The sequence below is a fragment of the Sapajus apella genome, unplaced genomic scaffold (assembly GCF_009761245.1).
Source record: "Sapajus apella isolate SASKATOON/1434 unplaced genomic scaffold, GSC_monkey_1.0 scaffold16, whole genome shotgun sequence".
Taxonomy (NCBI): Eukaryota; Metazoa; Chordata; class Mammalia; order Primates; family Cebidae; genus Sapajus; species Sapajus apella.
The window spans coordinates 27,991,589-28,017,853 of record NW_022436956.1 but is presented as its reverse complement, the minus strand read 5'-3'; the positions used below and the strand labels follow the sequence as shown (position 1 = coordinate 28,017,853).

General features: G+C 36.2%; 1 protein-coding gene across 1 annotated transcript in view; it reads right to left on the bottom strand.

The window, feature by feature from the left end:
• Positions 1 to 26,265, bottom strand: part of GUCY1A2 (guanylate cyclase 1 soluble subunit alpha 2) — a 325,706-nt gene that overhangs the window by 268,164 nt on the left and 31,277 nt on the right. Inside the window, exons 2-3 of the mRNA XM_032285701.1 lie at positions 25,912 to 25,973; positions 18,814 to 18,935 (exon numbers count right to left, since the gene is read on the bottom strand). Coding sequence (XP_032141592.1) covers positions 18,814 to 18,935; positions 25,912 to 25,973 — 184 coding nt within the window. The remainder of the gene's footprint in view (positions 1 to 18,813; positions 18,936 to 25,911; positions 25,974 to 26,265) is intronic.

The window sequence follows — 26,265 nt, the reverse complement described above, 5'->3', positions numbered from 1 at the left end:
GTCATCCTTCCTCTTTTTAACCACCACCCTGATGAGCAGGTCAGAAGGCTTGCTCTTCCAATACTGAGTATCTCCAGTAATTACAAAATTCCTTCCTTCTTCCACATGAGGCAAAATCTATTTCCATAATTTTAGTCCACTAGTTCTAATATACCCTCATATACTAGGTGGTGATTTGAACAAATCTATGTCCTCTTCTCACAGAAGTCCTTTAAACTACCTGAAAATAGTTATGTTCTCCTTTGTCTTCTCATCTTATATTTTCAAAGAAGTAATTCAAAATGCATTAAAGCCAGCTTTAATGAACTGTATAATATAAAAAACAAGGATACTCTAGAAAACTCACACACATAGTATGTGTGATTTGGAAGGATATTACAAGTTATGCTTCGGAAGGAAATAAAAAAGCAGTCGAGAAATAGGAAGTCTATTTCAGATAAGGGAGCTGACATGAGAAGCTTTTATGCCAGGATTACAGTCTTTTGTGCATATGTGCTCTAACTTGGGAAAATAGATGCCCAGGTTTATTCTTCTTCACTAGCATGTACACTTCAAACTGTTTTCCCAGTATTGTATTTGACTTATTTCCCTTGTGCCATTCACATTTTTCATGCCCAATTTCCACTTTGATCATGCATATATAAAATATTAAGCTGAGAAAGGAAGAAATTTAGAGCCGTGAAAATGAGTATCAATGGTAGATGTAGTTACTGAACTCATAACCACTGCTTCTTTAGCATCATGGGTAACACCACCCTAGGAATGACTAAAAGCACACCAAGCAGAGTGACTATTCTTATTTGTTAGAGTCTCAAAGTAGATCTCACAGAACACTAAGCTATGTTTGTCATTATGTCATTACCCCACTCTAACAATACTGCACAAACAAAACACAATGGAAAGGCTAGACCTGAAAGAATTTTCTTAATGGTCTTTTAAAATGGAATGAGGAGGAAAAAATATATACTTGATTATTTCCTCTAAAATAATGAAAGAATTCATCTGTTTGGTTTCATTGTTAATTTAGTGAAAGGGTTATGTTCTCATGTATTCTCTTTTCTTTTGTAGCACAGCCATATTCATTTTTTCAGTGTCCCCTCCAGTTTTTGTGCATACTCACACACATTTTACATACTTGGATTCATAATGTTCATGATGTGCCCAAACAGTTTAAATTTTTCCTTTTTGTATAATTCATCATCTCTAACAGATACTGGGAGTGTTTGTAGCTGTCATCTCTCAACTGAATCTAACTCTAGGCATTGCCTTCAGCTGAAGAGAGCTGCCGGCCCAAGATCCCACTATCTCTGCAGGGGAGCCTGCTTTTAAGATAGTTTGGAGAGTGGGTAGTCATAACACAAAGACACCTCCTCTTGTCCCAGTCGGGGCAATTCTGAAGAGATCAGCTGAGACCTCTGTTGTGATGGCATCTGCAATAGCAATTCAACTTTTCCCTCTGCCCTATCTACCTTCTTTACATTCTCACAGGGAGACAGTCTGGTAAAATTCCTCAGCTGCAAACATGTACTACATTTCATGAGAAAAGGATGACCCAGAAGGCAGAGCTGAGAACCACAGAGGATCATTCTCAGGCCTTGAAACCTAATGAGATTTGCCTGGTGGGATCACTGATCCTGAGCATACTGCCCAGGAGCCTTCCTGAGTGCGAATCTCCAAGTCGGAGTCTGTTTCCTGGGGAACTAGAGCTATACCAACATCATAAACATTTTCCCATGCTGTAACATAATCTTTCCACATAGTTCTCATTCAAGTGCGTGGCTTAAAATTCTAAGCAGAGCTATCATATTTTAACTGACTCCTTCCTTACAGTGGACTGTTGGTTGCCAATACTTTGTCAGTTTATAGAGCGTTCAATAAACAGCACCACGCTGTTATTTGATGTATCTTCTTGTTTTGAATTATTTATTTTGTTTAAATCTCAGGTGAGGGCAATTACTAAGATAAAGATATGAAGGATTTTGGTCTATTGTTATTAAGAATTTTAGATTATAGTACTATAAGCCATAAATCTAAGTGTAAGATGTATCACCAGGGCACTAAGGAATTAGGATGGATTATTTTCTGTATTGTTGTATCTTTAACAGAACACTCAGCACAGGATGACTGAAAAGCCCAAAAGAAAGGAACAGAGTAGTCTGTTATTAATTTGTGTAGCACTGTACTGTACTTGGCTGAGTAAATCAGTACCTACACAATGCCAGCATCCAATGAGCAATAAATATTTGTTGAATAGATATTTGAATGAATAAATGCATATTCAGGTTGCTTTATATTTTAACTTAAATTCAAGAGGGCTCATTAATGGGGAAATGTAGATAATGTAGAAAATATGGGCTGGATACTGATAAGCCTTTGGCTTAAAGTTCTTAAATCATTGCCATTCCAAAGCAAAAATGATGCTGGTGGCAACAACTGTAGTGCACGTGTGTACGTTAAATCCTCTTTTCTACAGGAGCTAGCACAGAAGGGACTAAAATGAAGAGTTAAGGAAGAATAAGGTAATAGTCAAGACAAGCACTGAGTCAACTAGGTAACAACACGCCAAGTTTCTAATTGTCTCACCAGGACACGTACCACAGTTTCATGGAAAGGAGTGCCAGAGACTAGAAGGTATTAGTGAAAATCCAACTCTTTAAATTTGGGGACCAGTGAGGAACGAAAGAGGATGTTAAGTTGAACAAAGTATCTCTAGTGAGACACACTGGCACATCCTATAGACATAGCATAAGAAACATTCCCTGTTCTCATTTCTTATAAGGCACCAACAAGAATCACATCTCAGATCAGACTAGTCTCTTCAATGCAATGTGAGCACATGTTGCTCCTTCCAACTGTGTCCTTCCATTCACACTCCTGAAAAGTCCAAAGGACAGCAGCCCCCACTTCAGAGTCATAAACAGAGAAAGACACTCCATTTCCTAGGGAGCAGAGGGAAGAAAATATGTCACGTAGGAATGTTAAAAACACAAGCAGAAGCAGGAAGAAAACAACACCAGAGAGTTAGTTTATTCTTATAAATACCTTAATAGCAGGCTTAGGGCTGCCTGAGCCAAAAGAGATATAAAACAAAAATGTCTGAATGTGGATCTTTACTTTTCCCATAAACTTTTACCATTCCCTCAACACTGTTTAACTCCTAGGGAAAACAGAAGGTTGTATGAGAGATCTTTCTTAATATTTGAAAGCAAACAAAAACGTATTATCCAAAAGTTCAACCGAATCTAGTACTTGGCAGAAAAAAGATACTACAAAGCTGTAAGATCTTGAATTCACACATGATAAAAGACGCCACATTCCTTTTAAAATGTGTAAGTGTGTTTCAAAAAAAGTCACAATTAAAAGTAAAGAAGCAAGCTGGCTTTTCTCTTCTCAGCCCATTCCCAGCTTTGCCAGTATATTATTGCTATTTCCTTTCTAGCTTGCAGCAGAATGTTAAAGGTCTACATAGTTTGTTTTTTCTATCCCACTAACAGTGGATCAGATGGCTTGGTGCCCTAGAAGTCAAATAGATATTCGAGAAATGTTTCAGCCTTGTGACTATGGTAACCTTGTTCTAAGTAGGTATCTCCAAGTGTAGGCAATCTTCATTTTAAACAACTGGACTATAGACTTCAATTCTGCTGTCTGTAAAGCTTACTACTAATATCTGTGTTTCACTACTCAGAACCATCCAAATAAAGACTTAGATAAATAAGAGAAAGCTAAGTCCAGTCAGGTTCTTAGGAGGAAATACCAAGATTTACTCTATCCCACAAATCCCTCCTATTTTCCTAATATTTATACTAAGGTGAGAGAAGGAACAATGGTCAATGAATAGCACTGTTACTTGAATTTTTGCCCATTAGGAGGACTAGATTCATTTCATTGTTTAAAATTTTGTTCCCAAAGGACCAGGAGGACCATGAGGTCCATGACAGCATGAAAGTGGGTATATGAGTGTGCGCAGGGATTGTGGGAGTAGGTGAGGGGAGTTAAATCACATAGCCAGAAGACCTGATTATGTCTTGCAAACATTTGCTTTGAATTTTCAATTTTTAATAAATTTGAAATGTGAGAATAATTTACATAAGCTCAGTATTTCTATGCAACAATTTTTAAGGAATTATATAATATGTGTGTGTGTGTGTGTGTGTGTGTGTGTGTGTATCTGAAATGAGCACCACTTTTAAAACTGATCTTTCATTTGTCTATTCCAACAAAAGGGAAAATGAATATCCAGTATGTGCTTATGCTCTGACCTATTAATTTTAAAATGTAGAACCAACCCAAATGCCCACCAATGATAGACTACATAAAGAAAATGGGGCACATAAACACCATGGTATACTATGCAGCCATAAAAAAGATGAGTTCATGTACCTTGCAGGGACACGGATGAAGCCGAAACCATCATTCTCAGCAAACTAACAAAAGAACAGAAAACCAAACACCACATTTTCTCACTCATAAGTGGGTATTGAACAATGAGAACACATGGTCACAGGGAGGGGAACATCACACACTGGAGGCTGTTGAGGTTGAGGGAGCTATGGGAGGGATAGCAGGGGATGGTAGGATTGCAGAGGGATAACATTAGGAGAAATACCTAATGTAGATGGGGGTATGGATACAGCAAACCACAACAGCATGTGTATACCTATGTAACAATCCTGCACAATCTGCAAATGTACCCCAGAACTTATTTTATATATATATATATATAGGCAGTGGTAATAATTTTAACCATATATAGCTATATCATCTTCTAAACAGTTCACTTCATACACCTATTAGCTCAGTAAACACTAAACACCTACTTAGTGTGATGTCCTGCTTCAAGTGAAGATCCTATGTAACTAATTGTACACAGTGCTATATGGAGATACAGAACGTACTGCTACTAAATATAGAAATACTTTGATAGCACATTGCAATATTATCTAATGACTGATGACAGGCTATGAAAAATAATTTATACTGGCTATTTAAAATGTCAGGGAAGCAATAAAAAAAATCAGAGTCTACAGAGGCGAATATGTCAATGACTGATGAAACTTCTGAATTCAAGGAAAGTATCTGGGAAGTCCAAAATTATCATAATAGTAAGGGGATGACAAGCAGAAAGCTACATGTCCTTGTATAGATGTCACTCACTACAGTATCATGAAAATAGGTACCTTAAGCAATAGAAGTAGTTAGCAGTTTTATTTTTACTTTTATTCTTTGAAAATGTGATTTTATTCTTGAGCAATATTTTTCTGTGTAGAAGAAATGAAATGAAATGTTCTGGAACATAGAGTAACCAATCACCTATTCTGGTATCAATTGCCCTACAATATTAGATAAACAGAGTGGGACTATATTTAGACACTACTCCAATTTCATATTTAATCTCATGTCACCAAGTCAAGTTATAAGGGAGACAGAAAACAAAACTTGAGGAAAATAAAATCCACAGCTCAGCTCCAATCTGGACACTAATTATACAGAATTTGATGCATTCATAGGTGATACTAGGAATTTTAAACTAGCATAAAAATAGGCTACAAACTCTTAAATTCACTTATGTTTGTTATTTGAGTTAGTTATGTGGTATTGTCCGTTTGTTTTTAATTGGGGGTACAACCCAATAGAAACAAAGTTCCTTTAGACTTATAATCTATTTTACCTTTATTCGATCATTTTTGGAAATGTTTATTTTGACAGAAATTTAAACTTAGAGAAAAGTTGCAAGAATAGTACAAAATTATCATACTCTTTTCTCAAGTTTCACCAATTTGTGAACAATTTGCCCCACTTGCTCTCTCATTCTCCCTTCTCTATCTTTCTCTACACACACACACACACCCCATTTGAGAGTAAGTTGCAGACATTATGCCCCTTCATCACTAACACTTCCTTGTATAAAAAAGTACTATTTGATATAACACTATCTTCTAACCCACAATCAATATTCAAATTTTGCTTATTGTCCCAGTGATATACCTTATAGTTGTATTTTTTCATAGTCCAAGATCCAGGACAGGATCAGGCATTGCTTTTGCTTTTCTTGTGTCTTTAGTTTCTTTTCCTCAAGAACACTCCTAGGTCTTTGTCTTTCAAACAATAATCCTTGGAGAGCTCTCCCTCCAGAGTCTCTGGCCTTTCTGCTGTGGTTACAAAGACTTAAATAGGGCACCTGACAACTATGTACCTTCATTCAAGTCAAAGAGAAAGACATACAAACAATTAGGAAGCACATTATGAAATGTGCATTAACAGAAGTATAAGCTGGGTTCCTCCTATTTTTATCAACTCAAAATCCTTGCTCTCTAGATCTTTATTTTTCTATCTCTCATGTGGAGTCAGAAAAATACTTTCATAGCCAGAATAATTATTGTCAGTGCTCATTCTGGCAGCACAGATATGAATAATCATTAGAAAAATGTATTTATACAGTATTTTTTAATTCAGGGAGTTGGCCAAAATAACATACAGTACCATATAGTAGTATATACTAATACATACACACAGGGTGTTTACTTATTTTTTTTTTTAGGAAACAGGTGGTTCTTTTAATGGAAGATGTGTTACAATTCTCACTTATTTTTTGAAACAGAGAAAAATGCAGTATGGTAAAAAGAGCTGTACTACTTCCCCATAGTTGAAAAAGCTATATTCAAATCTAGCCACAAGCATTTGTTGACTAAGTGATTTGGAGTAAAGCACGTAAACTCTGGGCCTAATTACTTGATCTGTAAAATAGAAATAGTAATACCTAAGTATAGACTTTAGCAAGGTTCAAAATAATATGCATGAAAGATCTTTATAAACAGTAATGCATATAAAATTTATACATGTTTATACATACATATGTATATATGTATGTGTGTATATGTACTTATGTATATAGGCATATTTGTGTATGTGTGAGTGTATGGAGAAAAACAAAGAGAACAACAGCAAGAGAAAGTGTAAGCAAGCATTTGACTTGTAGATTTTACTGCCACTTCCCTTGGGATGGCTCTCTTCTAGCGGTCACAGTCAAGCAGCCCTGCATTCTGCCCACTGGGTAGAGAAGTTTTATACTTCATGTCATGTGGCTTTCCCATTAGCTTCTCTGCTGACAGAGCCAGGAGGGCAGAGATGACATCTGCCTTACTCACTCTCAAATCTTCATGGCCAGCAGGGGACTGGTACATGGAGGTGCTCAAAACACACCAGTGGAATGATGAACACCAGTTGATACTTTGTCCAGCCCAAAATACAATGCTACAGCCTCACTGTCTCCTTTCATTCATATTCAATAGATCCAGAGTAGCAAATGCTACTCAGACATCAGTGGAGAAATCAGAACTTTCATCAACCTCAACCTCCTCTATATTAAAGTGTATGGTTAAAAAAAAAAAAGTTCATTTTTGGAGCTCTAAATCCAGAAATATCAGTGAAACTGCACAAATACTACAGTCATACAGAAATCCTGTGAGTTGCTTAAATGGATTTGAGAATATTATCATTAACGTATTATTTAAGACCTTCCCACCCTTTTACATTCCATTGTCTCATTTTTCTTCAGCATGCATCACTCTAAAGTTTTTGTATTTGTTATTTTTCTGTAGTTTTTTTACTGCTTGCCTCCTGACTTTCTATTTTCTCCCTGATGATCACCAGTACCTAGAACAGTACCCAAAAATACAACATATTCAATAAATATTTGTATTGATGGAAAAAAGTACTTAAAAACTATTCCTTTAATAGGGCAAACATTTCCTCTACAATATTATATACAGATTTCTCTGGATTAATCAATCTTTTCCTGCAATTAATATAACAATATACTCGTCCAGCTAAAACCCTAGTGACCATTTAGAGCCCCGAATTAAAGAAGCTGTACAGATTTGCAGTAAGTTAGAATCACTTGACTACTAAATTTGCCAACTAGAAATTAAGCTTAAATATGACACTAAAGCAAAAATGTAATAACAAATTAAGAGAAGTAAACTTATGTTTAGCAGACTTCAATAGTTGCTTTTTATTAAAATATAATATTGAGAATAAGAAAAATGAAAATAGAAACGTTATAGAAACAAAAAAAAGAGAGGTAAATGAAAAACAGTCTGAGGTACTAGAAGTGAATGAAGAGGTGAATGAAGTCTCATATAGTGTTGCAGAGAAGTACACACAACTAGAAGAAAGAGAATGAAAAGTAGAAAAATGATGGCAATTGGGTATTTTCAGTCAGTTTTCCTGGGCACTAATCACTCAGTAGAGTAACTCATAAGGGTCAGGATCATTTGTCACTGTTCTGTTTGTTCTCTCACTGAAATCCCTCTTGATTTCTTCTTTGTAAAGGTCCTAAAATGACTCTGTGCTTTATGAAAACTCACCAACAAGTATAAACTTCCGTTTCCTATTGCAGCAGTGAATTCTATTGCCCACTTTTATTTTCCCCCTAGGGTAAAACTGTCCTCTGGGAATTAATAGGATTTCTAGTTCTAACAATAGTAATAGTGAACAAGAGAGTGTTATCTAAAGCTCTCAAGTAAAAAAATCTAGCAGTAACCAGGCATTTTATGAAAACTATGCATGACCCACTATTTCTGACATTAGTTTGAACAAAACCCTACCGCATGTCTCTGTGGAATTAATGACATGGGATGAATAAAGGGAGGGCTTTATCAGAGAACGTTGGGGAAAAAAAATGATATTCTAATTGCGTAATGCAAATGAAGGCAATCTAAGCCGGTAATCTAAGCCAGCAGTTGTCAGCATGAAGTAGATTTGGCAAAGAGATAGAAAAAAGGCAAAGGAAGGGGAGGAGGGATAGAGGGAGGGAGGAAGGTAGGTAAATTAAATACAGAGCATCTAGTGAGAGGCTGTATCTGGAAGACGAAAAGTAATGAATGAAAGCAGAGCCCCAGTTCCTATGTGAGATTCAGAAATAGAACTGAAGTCCTAAAGAAAAGTAGGAATAATTCAAAAGAACTGGGTGGAGTACAAGGCAACAACACAGTTTCAGGAATAAGACAGAAAGGGAAATACAGGATTTTTGATTCCAAACTAACAGTAAAGGTGACTTGGTATCAAATGTCCTAAGAATTGACCTACAGTTTCTTAAGCATCCTTGCCCAAGAGCAGGACTAGCCTCAGAGTTAAATTGTTAAAAGTCATGGGTGCATACTAAAATTATCTGGAGAATGTATTTTTAAAATACAAAGTTCTGATCTCTGCCCTAGATATGACAAATCAGAATATCTGGGTATAATGTCTGTAGGCCTCTTTTATTTCTTAATGTCTCTAGATGATCCTACTGTACCATCACTTGTGGAATGTAGGGTCTACTGGTCTAGAGTCTAGCATAGACATAATTACTTTGGGGATTAGGATTCAAATCAATAATGCAATCATATTTCCCTATGAAGAATAAAAGCATAAATGTTTAAATATCAAAATTACAATTGATATTTTCAGAGTTAATTTTTCCTCTTTACTTATCTGGCTCTAGACAATGTTCAGTCCTGACCATTATGTAGGAGTCAGGAGTTACTTCAATATCCTTGCTTATGAAAATCACATGCATTTCTTGTTTAGTTGACTCCTATATATGCTCCATCAGTTTCTTTCATGCCTGTCACCAACACTGGAGGTTTTTCCTCCATTCCATCAATGCGTCATGTCTTCCTTGGGGACCTACACTGGTTCTTCTGACTGCCCTTTTCTACCTGGGAAGTGAAGCCCAGTCCTCACACACTACAGCATTCCCTACCGCCCAACAACCTCTCTACCCTACCTGATTCTAGACCATAATGCTGGTGGATAACAGTGTACAAGCTGCCCACAAAGGCTAAAATAAAATTCATTTATAACACAGTGGAAAATTCCGACAAGTATTTCCAAAATCTACAAGTTCTTTTTTCATATTGGAAAATTGCCATTTCTCAAGGTTAAGATCAGGCTTTGTGGAAATCAAGGAAAAAAAAAACAAACAAACAAAAAAAAAACAAAAACACAATAGACCAGGAATTGGAAGTGTGGTCTCAAACTTATTAGTTTTGAAGGAGATGTCATTTTAACTAGGTACTATTATGAGTAATAGAAATGGGAAAAGAGCACTCCAAAACACCTATAAAAATCATCCACAATACATAACAGTCCATAGCTCACCTGATGGAAAGCATAACATATGGAAGTCTTTAACTGAGCAGGCTCACAAAAAATACAAGATTAATATTTTTTGCTTTTGAAAAATGGGCCTAACAGTGGGATAATAAAGGGAATTTACCACATATAAAACGTCTTAATTTGAGTAACATCTTTATTGTGACACATAAAACTCTCCTCACCAGATTAATTTAAATAAATTACAATAGAAATGCTGTCAAAAGCACTTAAAATTGACTGAAGAACTGAACTCAAGACTAATAAGAATGACAACTCATCTAGCATAGAACTCAGGATGTTTGAACTTAACTCCAATCTTAAAATTTTTTGTTAACTGTCACAAGAATTAAAACAGCATGTTATTAAAATTCGTAGTTCAGTCAAAGTTAGAGTTATGCATCAAAGAACAATGAAAACAGAGCAATAACACAATAGACAAAAAAATTAGCCTCATGCATAGGAAATAATTCATTTAATTAACAAAAGTCATCTAACACAAAATAAAAAGGTTGGGGGGAGAAGGGAAGGTGGTGTGCTCACTTGAGCAAAAAGATTCAAAGAAATAAAGGCAAAAAAACAGTATTTCAAAAATCAAATGTGCCAAATCACTATAAATCTACTCTATGAGATGGCAATAAAATAAGCTATGGGTTTAACATATGCAGTGATTACAGGCCCACAGTCATGTTTCTCACATAGTAAGGAAAGAATAAACTTCCTTCCAACTCAGAGAAAAAGCAATAATAACAATTATTCTTTGGTAACAGAAGCAGTTGAGGGGTCAGTAAGTAATACAGCAGGCTCTCCCATCACTGCCTCATAGTTCAATCCCTGCCCTCTCCACCGGCTAATGGTATGACCCCATGAAAGCAGCCTCACATAGCTATGCTTCTATTTCTCCTGCTCTAAGTCATACATAAGTGTTTTTATTTGGTTTTGTTTTATCCAGCTAAGAAGTTATGCAGATTTTAAATGGTGGTAATACTATCTCTGAGAAAACAAAAATAGGAGAGTTTCTAAAAGGTTTGAAAATTTTGTTATGAGAATATATTGTGCAATGGAGCTTTAGTTAAATGAGTTTGACTCACTACCTATTGATAGTGTTGAAAGGAATCTTAACTCAGGCAAGCTGGGGGTTAGGAGAGCATAATGATATTGACAAAGACCATTTGTGGATATCTTATATTTCAACATCTTCAACAAATGGGACTCTGTTGGTCATATCGCTTCAAAGTTACACTCAAAGTCCTAAAATATTTCATTTCCTAGTGAATAAATGCTGACTAACTCCATTGCAGGAACTTATTGTTACCAAGCCAAAGGGAAAGAGTTTACCTATTACGGTAGTATCATGGGCAATCATTACTGTCACTAATACATTTTTAAGCAGTTTCTAAATTCAGTCGTAATATCAGGGAAAGTATTTAGAATGACAAAACCAGAAAAAAAAATTCTTAATTATAGTTGGTATAAGCAGAAATTGTAAAAAGATAACAGGTACTGCTTTTGTTTATTAAAACTTCCAGGAGGAAGGCACATGTATTAGAACAGCTAAAATCTAAAAAACTGAAAATACCAATTTCTGGAAAGGATGAAGAGGAACAGGAAGTCTCATTCATTGCTGTTGGAAAGGCAAATAAATGGCACAGCCACTTTGTAGGACACTTTAGTCCTTTCTTACAAGGTTAAACATAGTCCAACAATTGCACTTCTAAGTATTTACCTAACTGATCTGAAAATATAGTCTACATAAAAACTTGCAAGTGAATGTTTTATAGCAGTTAATTCATAATAACCAAAAATGGAAGGAACAAATGTATCCTTCAATCAATGAATGGATAAGCAAACTGTAGTACATGTCAAATGGAGTATTTTTCAGAAGGCGGGGGAAAAGGAATGCACTCTCTGCCAAAGGCATGGATTAATCTTAAATTCACATTTTTAAACAAAAGAATCCAATGAAAAGGCTACATACTATACGATTACATTTATATGACTTTCTGGTAAAGGCAAAACTATAGCACAGCAAACAGATCAGTACTTGCCAGGGATTTGGAGGTGACATGGGTTGAAAAAATGGAACACAGGATTTTTTTTTTATAAAAGTGGAACACAGGGGTTTTTTTTTTAATAAAAGTATTTGGTACGATCTAATGGTAAATATAAGACATTATGCATTTTTTAATACCCATAGAACTTTCCAGCAGAAGAGTAAAACTTACTGTATACAAATTTAAGAGTGTGTGTATTTAGGAGGTCAAAATATCACAGGATGGAAGACCATAATAAAATAATCTAGCTGTATTACAAATATATGAAAAAAATCTCACTGGAAGTGGTGGGGTAGAAAGGTGCTTACCTAAGTAACACTGGAAATGAGAGGACACTACAAAACTTTGTACATATTCCCAAACTGCCCATAGGCAATGTATTCTAGTTGATAAAATTGATTCCCCTGGGAGTTTGTGTTGACAATTTTGAAACAACTATAAACGTACACTGGAATTGAAGAATTTAGTAAACGATGGCTAACAGGAGTCAGGTTTCTCCATATTAGAAAGAAGGTTATTGACAAGCAAGGGGGGAAGGTTAGAATGATCTATATGGTAATGGAGTAAAGTTGGAGACATCAGTATGAACTTATATTTAGCATAATATGATGAATACATATAAAAATGTTTATACATGGGCATATATATACGAGTTAGTATACACACATATATTCTCTTGCTCTGTCAGCTGAGAGGGCGTAGAAGCAAAACACTCCAATAGCAATGAGTATAACCAGTGCCCAGGTCATGGTTTCTAACACCATTCTCCAATAAAAGGAATCAGGGCTCCTTAGAGAAATGGCTGATTCTAGACAACTGGGGCAGGAAGTATGAAAGATAAGTCTGGAACATCTTATAGTGCTGGAAAGTAAGGAAGTACTCAAAACACACCATGTACATGCACATACACAATGTGATCATATATCAAGGCAATGATGGGCATATGGGCATCTACCAAAGCAAACAGGAAACAAAAGACCTAACCAATATGCTTCAAAACTGTCAAAGTTATCAAAAACAAGCAAAGTTTGAGAAACTGTCATCCATAAGAGAAGCTATGGAGATAAGTCAACTAAACCTAATGTGGTATCTGGAGTGAAATCCTAGAAGAGAAAAAGGTTAAAAATTAAGGACATTAGAATAAAGCATAGAATTTTGTCCATAATAATATATCAATATTGTTTCATAAATTGGGACCAAGTTACCATATTAATGTATGATGTCAAATGGGGAAAATGGGTGTGGGGTACATGAGAACTTTCCGTACTATCTTCACAGCTTTTCTATGAATCTAAAACTATATTAAAATTAAAACTTTATTAAAAAAAAAATTAAAGGGAAAGGAAAAATAATCACTGGCCTACTGAAGAGTTTAGAAAAGAGAACAAAACACAACCTGAAGAATTTAGGAATGTGAGAAGTTGTCCTCTTCTGACACAAAGAAGAGGTGCTTACACAAAAAGTTGTTCGTGATAGGGAAACAATGCATTAGAGATACAGAAACAAAAATTTTAAAGTAAGAAAAAGGACTGCCATGTTTTTCCAGTATTAAAAAAAAAAAAAAAGAAAAGGAAAAAAAAAAAAAGAAAAGCCATGTCTGGAGAAAGTTAGCAGGAGAAATGGAAAATAGTCTGTCACAAGATTCAGAAGAAAATGTTCCTAAAAGAGAAAAAATATCTAGAAGAGGGAAACCATGTCACATTCCTATTCAATATCCTTGTAACTTCTAAAACTGACTTGTATAGCCTAAGGCCATGTTTTTGTTACAGTGTTTATCTTATACATATAGGAAGCAATGTGCACACACGATGTTCTCATACTTTCTCAAGACTACTACTAAATCTGATTATTTCAGGGAAAATATATAAACAGAGAGCAGAAAACAGAAGTTTTCTCTAATTTACACAGAACCACTACCTAAAGTCTCTGTTTATAAACTGTTTAATAAGATTCATGATGACATTCTTAAACTTTTCCATCAAAAGAAATCAACAACATCAGAAAAACAGCCTTTTTACAGGTTTTGTGCTTCCCTGATGATGTCTAACATATGAGGCCAGCTATGTAGCAAGATCAGGTTAAAATCCGAGCAGCAAAACTGGCACAGTGTTTACTACAGCAAAGCTATGAAACCATGTTTGTGTTGTGATGGGAAACACTATCACCCTTGATTTGCATTTTCAAAACCTGAAATCTAAAGAATAATCATACTTTCTAAACTGAAATGATCCAAATTGCAGTGAAACTGCACTTTCCTCAATACTGACAAGAAGTTTGTCACATGCAAGCAAGTATCCCAAGTACATTTGAAAGAGCAATGCACTAAGCAAAATGCGACATCATGACGATTCTAAGAATTTAGAGAACTGGAAAGATGGTGTGTAATTAGCATCAGAGGAATGATGACACAGTCAACAGCTCTGAAAGGCAGCACAAAGCACTGAGAAGAGCATGAGGTCTGGAATCAGACTGAAATGAATTTAAATTCTGCCTCTGGGACTTGTTAACTCTAACCAAAGACATCGATAAGTTAGTTAACCTTGCAAAGTTAACAGTTTTTTCACCTAAAAAACTAAGCAAACCTCCTGCGTCTGACGCAAACATTATCTGGGGAATACTCAATAATAATAAAAGCAGTTGGTTATATACCAGGCTGTTCTAAGTATGTATTTTATAAAAATTAACTTACTTAATCTTCTTAGCAACTCTAGGAAGTGTGTAATTATATCATCTCCATTTTGCAAATAAGAAATATGAGGTAAGGAAAGATGAAGTAAATCATTCCAGTTCGTACAGCTAGTAATGAGCTGAGCTGCATTTTCAACCCAAGTAGTCTGGCTCCAGTCTTGCTCTAAATCACTACATTATAGTAATATTATTAAATTATTTCCCTTCCAACCACCTTAATTCCAATGCATTTTAGTAAAATACTGAAAATATTTAAACTGCAAATCTTTATTTGCTATAACTCATCAGTAAATGAATTAACCTAGAGCTCTCATTTCTATTTGTTCTCTAAACTACTGTGGGAAGTCTTTTTCCTACACCTTATCTCCCCCATCTTGCAGCTCTTAAAGCTCTACAACAACTGAAACACCCACAACACCCTTAATAGTATTAGAACTTGTTAAAACTGAAATAGTCATAACCTCATTTATATTTAACTTATTATGACAAAGGAGACTATGCAATTCATCATTCTTTCCCCTTAACTCTCCTACTCACTTTGTCTCCCTACCTACAACACTACCTAAATCCAACCCATAGGATCAAGTAGCAACATTTCAGCAGAAAACATGGTACACATGCTTTAATACTTGCTTCATCATACCATTCAACCATTACAATTTCCAAGAAAATACTAAATGTCATGTTTCATAAGAGCATAAACACATTTCTACTATTTAATTTGAGCTAAAAATAGGCTTTGCAGATTAGGGCTAGAAAAAAAAAATTTTTGGACAACTAAAATTAGATCATTTTGGTATGCAAAAGACATCATGTACCAAATAAAGCAATAAATTTAACTCTAAAGTCCTCCAGCAGGGAGGGCATTGTCTATTATCTTTCTTTGCATGGCCAGAGTTTCAAGGGCCCAGCCTCCATTATCACAGCGATTGCCAGAGCACCAAAATGCAGGGAAGAGACAGCAATAAACAGACCATAATCAATATCCGTAATTTGTAAATGATGAGACAGAAAATAGAAACAACCAGTTTCTAAGCCAACAAAAGGAAAATAGACAGCAAACATTTTGATATCTGGAAGCAGTTCTTTCTCATTACTCCAGAGGCATGAATCACTCTGCAGGGCACAGCGTGCACTCCCAGGGAGTCTCGTGGAAGAGGTGAGAAAACGAATGAGTGACACAGGCATAACTGGTCTTCTCCAACTCACTTTCTCCCTCTCTCCAGGTCATCTTTTTTATTCTATGCCACCCTCTAAATGCAAATTTCAACCTGAAGAGCCAGTAAATGACCAAACTATCTAGAGGAGTTGTTAATAGTAATTAGATAGGAATGGTCATTTTGGAAGAAGAAAAATTACTACTATGATCATATTTTGTGATCTACAACTTCAAGTCTCTTTTGATGATGACGTATAAATAACATACAAATAAGTGAATAAACCAACACATTTCCAGTCTCTATTACAACCCTGTAACAGGTTAAGAAGGTAAGAGAAATATATGTTTGCTATTCTCAGTCCACCAATATTCTAATCACACTCCCCAAAGGTCACAAATATAAACCATGAGTTGGAACATTGTCTTCTGCCATCCAAAGAAAAATGGTTCCTAGGAATCAAAATTTTTCTCAACTTGGTTGAAATGCTATTTTCCTGTGCCACCCCCCAACACTCTCCCCAAAAATATTTTTTGTGTTGCTTTTCTGTACAGTAAGCTAATCAATTCTTTCATTCTCATAAATGATTACACAAGAGAATTTAAACACAACTTTAAAATAGGATACAATCTAAGAAAGCCAAGATTAATCATAACTCAGCAACTTGTTAAAAACAAAGCTCTTATTGAATATGACCACTAAAGCTGCCATCAGAGAGTCAATATATCAAGAATTCTGAAAAGACATTATTCAAAGAGAACAGCTACCTCTTAGCCACATAATCATCTGTGCCAGCATTCTCCAGAAATTTAAACTTTATAAGATTGTGCTTTAAATCTTCAGAACAACCTATCATTATTTAAGAGGAATAAAATAATCAGACCTACTATCTGTTTTTTAGAAAAAGTTAGTATTCATGGAAATCTAAATCCTGTTACACAGTCACCTTCTAAGTTATAAACACTTCACTTACCCTAATGTCATCAGGCAGCACGTTGCCTGCCGTTCTCACTCACTACTTATTGAGCATCTCAGGGCAACCTTCAAAGGGCAACTAAGCCGTGCTGGGCCAACAGTGTCCCCTGGTAGTCACTATTTCAAATTGTCTGACCCAGGTTTTCTTTCCCTGGAAATTCTACACACTCATTTACAAGCCACAGCCCAAATGCCTTTAGCACCCTCAACATATTCATTACCTTTGAACACCTCCTGCTCCCTCTAACTCAGTGATTCTAAAAATAGGGAGCATAAGGAAGAAAGATGTGAGGGTCAGGAAAATGTTTAGAAACTGGATAAGAAGCAACTTCTCAAAATATTAAACATTCCTTCACTGAGATTCTGATACAACCCTTGTAGTGTGGCATCATCACCCCACCCCTTGAAGTCACAATGCATTAAGAGAAATAGATGTTACTGAAAGGAGAGCCCCTGAAAATATAAAATCAGAAAACTAAACAGCTGTTGGGTAATGTCTATTTTAATCTCATCCCTTATTTTCTCCAATCCTAAGATTTACTTGGGCATGGTGACATCCCTGCAGTTGTTCTAAGATTAAGGTGATGAATATTTGGCATCCTTTCAACTACCCATCACTGTCCTGCATACTGTTACATCAAACCACTAACATCTACATGCCTCCCCTCACAAAAGGTATACATTTTCTTATTACATGATTTTGTGTTTACAAAAATTACCTAGGATGAAAACGTAGCCAACTGGAGGCTGGGTTTCCAGCCTGAATGTAAAAGAAGTCTATCTCTAGAAGTCAGGCATGTTTAGAAAAATCTGATAGACTCTTGGGTTAAGGTGACCTGGAAACTATAGGAGAAACTCGTATGTCTCCAGGGAAATTACTTTAAAGGAAAAGAGAGAACAGGAAAACTGGTTTGCCTTATTCTCCATCACCTGAACCCAAAGAGAAGTGATTCTGGATTCTGTGTGAAGTAGCTCACTAAGATGTGTTATTCCCCAATAGCACCCTCCAGTACCCCATGGAATCCTATCTGGGTCATAAGGAAGAAAATGATTCCAAAAAAAACTTAAAGAGAAATTTCTCACTAGAAAAATCTCTAAGACATTAGGGAAAAAATATTCTCTTAGAATATTTTGAATGGAATACAATGTAGCTCTCACATACAAAGAACTTCAGATAATATGGTAATGCAGCTCAGTGATAGTAGCTTAAGGATGTGTGTCTGGGTGCAAACTACAACAGTACTTTTTGGCCATGTTGGTGCATCCAAAAATAGACCCTCTGTCATAAGTACAAATATCTTTAAGATGGACATGCCCCCAGCCCCAAGTAGGGCACAGAGACATCAGTAGATGACCCCTTCAGTGACAAAGCCACAGAAAGGAACACTGGATTGCAGAGTGTTAAGAGTACCTATGGGCCACCCTTATGCCCCAACCATGATCTCCCAGAAATAACAGAGTATGACTGAGAGGGAAAAAAAATCCTACGATTTCAGCTGAAAATATGGGCCAAAGAAATATGGATTATAGAAAGCTAATATTATTAACATGTGAGTATCTGAAACTGTTTCCTTGGAATTTAAGTATTTTTGTTTTGATGTTTCTCTATCTCTAAGTAAATGGCATGCAAGCAAATTCCACTCAAACATCTTCAGGAGAGTTAACATTCATCACCTTACAAGGTCTGGGTCTCAACTTGCCATGTTCTCCAAATCTCTCTTTGGTAGAAAACGAAACATTTACACCTCAACTTTCCCTCTCTTTCATTCTCTCGCAACCATATAAATATATAGTTAATATACCGAGTATATTCGCAGTACACTGAAGAATTCCTGAGACGTCCTCAATTTCTTCTTTGTTGGAGTGGTCTGCATAGGAGCATCTGTTAGAGATATTGTGGAAATTCTTTTCTGCATCCCTGTAACTAAGAAGAAAACAAAATTATCATAAGGAGAAATTTTTGAAAACATCTGTGAATGCAACTAATATACACACGCACAAGCATGTGCAGTCTATGCTTTCATCATAATCACATTTTAAAGTAAATGAAACTTTGAGACACAATTCTGGCATAACCCACCATTCACATCAGCATTTGCAGTGTAGACCTGGAACTGGGGGAACTGTTAACAAGAAAGCTACGTGTGAAAAAAGAAAAATAAGGAGGAGAACAAAAAATATATCAGCTTTGTATAGCTAATATATCGCTCTGTGAGCACTTCATCAGCACTAGTGATCTGTTTCTATAAGGAAGATCACAGAAGAGGAAAACTTAATAATGTTAACTTGGTGTCCTGGCATTCAACAGTGTTGAAAGTAAATACACCATAACCTCTATCACAGTCAAGCAGATAGCAGTATGGAATATAAATAACACACACGTGGCAGAATTTGAGTCATGGTCTTACAATTTTCTATCTGTGAGATCTTGAGCAAGTAACCTAATCTCTGTTAGTCTAACTTTCCTCTTTCATAAAATGGAGGTGCCTCCTAGAGTTCTTGTGAGGACTAAATAGCACAATGTCTGTGTTTGTTGGATATTGGCTGGGACTTTTTGAGTTGCCTCTGAATAAAAGCTAAGACATAAAGGATGGTGACAATAAAAAGGGTAGTCAAGAAGAACAGAGTTCTTCTTCAGGATTTAAGAGGAGACTAAATAGCCACTACCCCTATCACCCTACCACCAGCTTACAGAAGCAAAGGAATAGAAAGACTTTAAAATCAAATCTTCAGAAGAGTGAGGAACTGACCTAGAAGGAAAGTGCTGTTGTACTTTTCCCCCTCCCCGCCTAGAAAACGAGAAAAGGGAAGTGTTCCCTGCAGAAGTCCAGTTGGTGAGGGGGGTCCGTAGCTGGTAGAGGCTGGGGGTTGCCCATCTCATTCCCCAGTCAATGTCTGCAGAGGCAGTGGATTTCCCGACCATACCCCCATGTCTGACTGATAAGAGGAAGAAGATTCTGGAGAGAGTTATTGACAAAGAAAAGAAATAGAGCAAAATTGGGAGCAACCTAAAGGCCCAGCATTTGGCAGGGCAAAAATGTGAGTTTCCCATGGGTTAGGGAAGAGAGAGGCAAGCTCGAGTTGTTTGGTTGTCATGTTGCTCTTCCAATCTAGAGGCTGCCAGCCACAGACAGGACTCCCACTAGCAAGACCACGAGAGTGCAGTCCATAGGTGCAGGAGCTGGGGCAGCCGAAGCAATCAGGGCAGCACACATGTATGTACCCTAGCGAGGGCATCACAGCCAAGAGAGGACTGCTACAACCCCAGTGGATGTGAAAAGGCTTCTGCCATTTTCCATTTCATTCATGCCTCACCCAACACATCAGAAGAGAAAGCAGCCAGAAAGGAATGGCCTGGAGAAAAGGAGTGAAAGCCCACATGATCCACCCTGTTCTGCATTCCAAGTCTCTTAGGCCAAGGTCCGATCCAGACAGAGAAAGGAACATTAGATTTAGACTGGATATGAGGGTAAAGATTTAAACTGGCCTAGAGTAAACTGCCTAATTCTAGGAAGTACTTAGTAAATGAAGCAATCTAAGCTAATATCAAAGGGAATTCATCGTAGCATGTCTGATGTGAGTGGAGAGAAAAATAAAATGGTTTCATGTTTGTACACCTCATTGAGATCAGACTCCAATAAACCAGTTAGGCAAAATGCTCACTACAGTTTCCAGAATGTAGGAGTCACTCAATAAGAGGTGGAACAGGGAGCACAGATGTTAAACACAGATAACCACAGGGTTATTTTTAAATCAAGCTCCACCATTTTTATCAGAAGGACCTTTAAAAAGTATTTTTTTCTCTTAGCCACAATTTCCTCATCTGTAAAATGCGCTTAATATGGTAGTCTTATGCAATATGTTTAGGATTAAATAAAAGATGGAAAGAACCCAGCATATCTCCTCAAACATAGTAAGCAAAGATATCAGCTTTTGTCTAATCTGTTTATCTTCAAAAGGACACAGTTTTTTCTATGTAAATATATTTAAAAGCTACATTACTTTTAAATAAAGTAATTTAAGCCACAAAACCTGATCATGAAAGGTTAAATAGTATCCTTAAAGCTTGTTTCCCAGAATAATCAGAATTTACTCACTCTTAATTTCACTTCTAGTGTTCTATTGAAATTATTCTGGCTTAATTTCTCCTCAATTGTCAAAAGAAAAAGAAAACAGAAGGTTGGCTGTATAAAACAAACATAGGGCCCACATTAATAATGGTAGCAATAGAATTTAATTTTAGATGACTATAAGAATTGGTGTCCCAGACCAATATGAATTTGGCAACAGTCCTACCCATGATATTAACACAACAATGCTTATTCTGGCCAAAAAAAAAGGATAAAATTAGTGGCATGGTTCTGAATACATATTTCTTTATCCTTTAGTGTTTAAAATATATAGCAAGTGAACACTGTATCTCAGAAAGATTATCACATCTCCCTTAACAGTTTACTGCAGAAATCTATGCTTCATCTACACTGCCACAGCAATTCATTTTTGTGAGCCATAGACCAGCAGGAGTCATGTGGTACAAACATGAGTGATAGCAGTCAGGTCAAGCCCTCTAGAGACAGGAATTTCAGTTAAAAAAAAAAAAGAAAAGAAAAGAAAAGAAAAAGGTGTTCCCTATAAGAAGAAAACTGTAGCTAGAACATGAACTGGGCATGTTCAGCTCCTGATGCTAAACAACAGATTCTAAACTTTAAAAGACCCAAGGAAGACAAGAAAAGCTTGCGAGAAGAGGATAAATTGAAGACAATCCACAAAAGTTGAACTGCAAAAGAGTCACATACCAATAGTGGTCATAATAATTCAGTTCATTAATTGATGATCATTGTGTGTACCAGGTACTATGCTAACTACTTTATGTGATTATATAACTTCATACATTATTATCATCAAGATTTTATTTGAACCTCACCGCAACCCTGTTATTATTCCTATTTTTAAAATGATAAAACTGAGGCTCAGGGATTCTAAGTAAACTGCCCAAGATTATTCAGTAGCAAAGCCTGACTTTAAGTCTGGTAAGTCTCATATGTCTGCTTACAAAACACAGTCTTTCAACAACATACAAAGAGAAGAAAGGGCACAAGATAATGGCAAGAATTATATCAGAAAAAAGTACCACTATAAGCAGACATTCTTCCATCCTCAGTTTCTTTTAATTTCTAAAGTGAATCCTGCCTGTCTCCTACTGACCCCTTCGGCTTCTCACTAATCTTTCCACCCCACATTAGCCAGAAATCTAGTCCATTCCCTAGAAGTTTGAGTTAAAGAGCAACTAACATAAAGATGCACATTCAGTGACCCCTTACTCTTAGATGAAGGAAAGACAATGCTACAGGAAGAAGGATCACTCCAAGTGAGCATGAATATGTAGAGTTTATATAGCAATCAAAATTTTCCACAAAGTCAACCTGACACAATTGGAGTTAGAGGTAGATGATGGAGAGACACTTTAGACTGGGTGGTCATGGCAGGCTTTCCTGAAGAGAAGACTTGTGAACAGGGACCTATATTTATAGAAAGAATAAGCCATGCAAACATCTGGGGGAAAAGCATTACATAAAAATGAAATGGTACATGCAAAGGCCCTGAAGCTAAGGTTGGTAAGTTGAGAAACCAACAGAAGGTTGAAACGGAGTGAAAAGGGGGAAGTGGAAAGCGGTAAAATTCGAGAGGTAGGCAGAGGCCAGATCACAGAAAGAATTTAGACTTTATTCTACCATAATAAGCCATTGTATGTTTTAAAGCAGGAAGTTGAAAGTGTGATCCCTGGACCAGCAGCATCAGCATTACCTGGGAACTTGTCAGAAACGCCAGTTTCCTGAGCCCCATCTAGACCCACAAAAAATCAGAACTTTTGGGAGCAGGGCCCAGTAATACGTGTTTTAACAAGGCTGGAAGGTGATTCTGAAGCACATTAACATCTGAGAACCATTGGTTTCACGTAAGAAGGTGGCATGGTCTAATTTTTTTAATCACTTTGCTGCGGTGAAAATACATATTGTTGGACAAAAGTAGAAACCAGAAAATTAGCCCAGAATGTCTCGGTGAGATGATGATGATAACAGTGGAGATGAAGAGAAGAAGATTTATCACATTGCATGAATAAATTATTTTAGCACTCATTTCCCCAACTTGAATAATCTCTATGAATAAATAAATGAACCAGTGAATGGATAAATTAAGGACTAGAATAATGTTTAAAGATAAAGTGGATGAGGTACAGAGAGGCTATCTTACTCCCTCACAGGAAACCCTATCAGCTAACTCCCTCCGAATCCTTCTGCCTGTGACCCTTCGGAACAGCTGCTCCCTGCGTTCAAGTCTCAGTCCTGGCAGACAAAAAAAGCCTCAGAGAGTTTCCATGGGCAACCAGTATAAAGTCCAAGAAGCAGAACTGTACAATCCTGGAGCTCTGATAAATAAAACAGATTAAGGACAGAGTTTTAAAAGTAAACAAAGGAAGGTCAGTGGTTAGAGGATAATTAAGAAATTAAAAAGAGAAGGGCTAGCTTGTACTCTCTGTTGCCTGTTCTGCTTCAACACCTCAACACAAAGTATTTAAATGCTGAGTTATTTCAAGACAGCTTTAAGCAAGCCCCATTTCAGAGATTAGGAAAACCATCTCCTTCCCACCCTTACCTCCGCAAAAATAACTAAAATAATGCTTGTCTGCACTTATTCTCAATTCTCAATAAAGGGATTCCTAAATCCCTTTAACTGTAAGAAACACATTCTTTTTCACAATTAGAGATAAGAACATTTAAATTGTGTTTTCTTAAGAGTAACAACACACAGTTGTAAATAATTTTTAATTCAAGGGTGAATGACATCAGCTGCTCCACTTATTTTGACGGAAAAGAGAGAGAAAAAGTAGAAAGATGGAGTATAAAAGGCAAAAGAGGGAGTTTGACAGAAAAGTCATCAATGAGAAAAAATGTAAAAAAGGTGAACACAGTCAGGAAAGGCAAACATGACAAAATTGCTGCCAGCAGGTCCCCTTTGTCTTCATCAGCATGAGGGCAAATAAAGGCAGTGAGCAAAGGTACTTCAAGTCCCAGAAATCCGCCAACACCCAAGCAAAATATGCTAATAGGCCTATTTGGATCAAGTCAGACAACAAGACTCCTCTTTATACTGGAGTCAAATTCTCTGTTTTCTTTATACTGTGCCTACAATAAACAGAACTAGGAAAAGACCATTAATGCAATGGACAAAGAATCACCACAGGCCATATCTAGGTTGCTTCTAGACATGGGGAGGGCTGAGGCAGCTAACTGGAGAAAAAAATGTTCTGATTATAGCAACATAGTTTGGTTATCTATTTTGGTCACATTATAAGAGTCCTACTCCAATGTGCCTTAAAGGCATACTTTGGTTCACAAATGAGAATATTTCATCAATTATTATTTTATTTCAAAACAGAGCATTAATAATCCCAGAAAATAGAGTTTGATAATGGATATTGACATAAAAATATTAACAATAACAGTAATACACAAAGAGCAAACAAGTATGTAGTGGTCATCACATACAAGGAACTATTTTAAGTATACTAACATATTTAATTCAAACACCATACTTTGAAAGCAGCAAATTCAATGAGAGTGATTAAGTTTTATTTTAGGATGTGTGGAGAAAGATGAATTTGATATTCTTTATCTTCATTAGGATAAACCATTTAAAATCGCTAACAGCCTCAAAGTAAAAGCCATCGCATGAGTTTAAATAATATGTTTTTCCTAGACCTACACTCTTGAGGATTAGTATGACAAAGTTTCAAAGCAATTCCCTTTGAAATGACAATTAACATAATCATCAAGCACTTAAAGTACTTGCGTTGTACTAGTTACAAAGATTAAATTTTCTGTCCTCCTGTTCTGCAAAAAAACAAACAAACAAACAAAAAACCACAGCACCCTCATAGCCAAAATTATGTTCTTGATCCCTATGGCAATGACTACGAGCCATAAATGTTAAGTGATCCTGACAGCAGTTCAAGAAGTACCACAGTTTGAATCTTGATTTATCAAAAGTTCTTAAAATCTTACAAAGATAAATCACTGTGGCATATAAAGAATACTAACAAGGTAAATTAAAAATATATTGCCTCTAATGTCAATAAATTTAATCTAAAAGCTAGATTGAATGAGTAAGTAAATTTAGGCTTTTGTATTTGCCAGGTGCTTTCTGCCATAGCCAATTAGAGGTATACCTCATATTCATTTGGAGCTTTCTGTTTACAAAATGCTTTCATTGAAATTATCTCATATAATCATGACTTCTAATCCTTTACTTAGTTATTATCATCATGTTTTACAAAAGAGATACAGTTACTTAGTAAAAGATCTATGTGCTAGCAAGGCCTTGAAGTCCTGTTTTTTGACCTCAAGTATTCTTACTTTGCACCACATCACAATCACTTCAAGAAATAGGAGATAACAAAGCAAAATATGTAGCACGTGACTCTAAGTAAACCAATCCCTCTCACTAAACTGTGTTAAGATTGTAGTGATTTTTATCAAACTCTACTTAAGGATTTTGAAATCCCATTCAAAGCATCTGGGTCGGTACCAATAAACCTTACCACATTAGTAAGGCATAAGATTCAACATCAGAATAAGAGAGAAAAAAATGAGAAGACTAAGGAAAAAAGGAAAAGCAATACCAAAAAGGAACTTCATTTAAAAGAATTAAGCACAAATAAGCCCAAGGAAATCACTCCAAGGGACCCCCCAATAAGCCTTCACCCCCACCCACACTATAAGAGCATAACCACTATAAAATAACGTTGACTGGGATAGCAGAAAATCACACACTCAGCAGATATGTTTGAGTAATTACCTTTAATTTGCTCCCAATAATCACCAAAATCAATTTTTACTTACCCAATAACTTGATGTTCATAATACTGCAGTGTCCTCTTGAGAGTTTGCTGTATCGTCTGAGGCTAAAGAATAATAATAATAATAAAAACATATTATCAGCAAATCAGTACCATTCCCATTGTGAGCATCACAGGCAGATAGGTGAAGCTTCTGATTTATCTCTTGAGAGTTTTCGTTCTACAATATTCACCCATTTCGCATCATGCTGTGTATTTTCCCCACAGAAACTAGTATGAGGCACTGAGCAACGACCCAGAACTTCCCAGTTTCAAGTATAATAGTACTTCCTAGGAATGTTTTCTTCAATTCTTTTGTACCAGCTATTAAGTTCAATAAAATACTCATTGGCTGCCT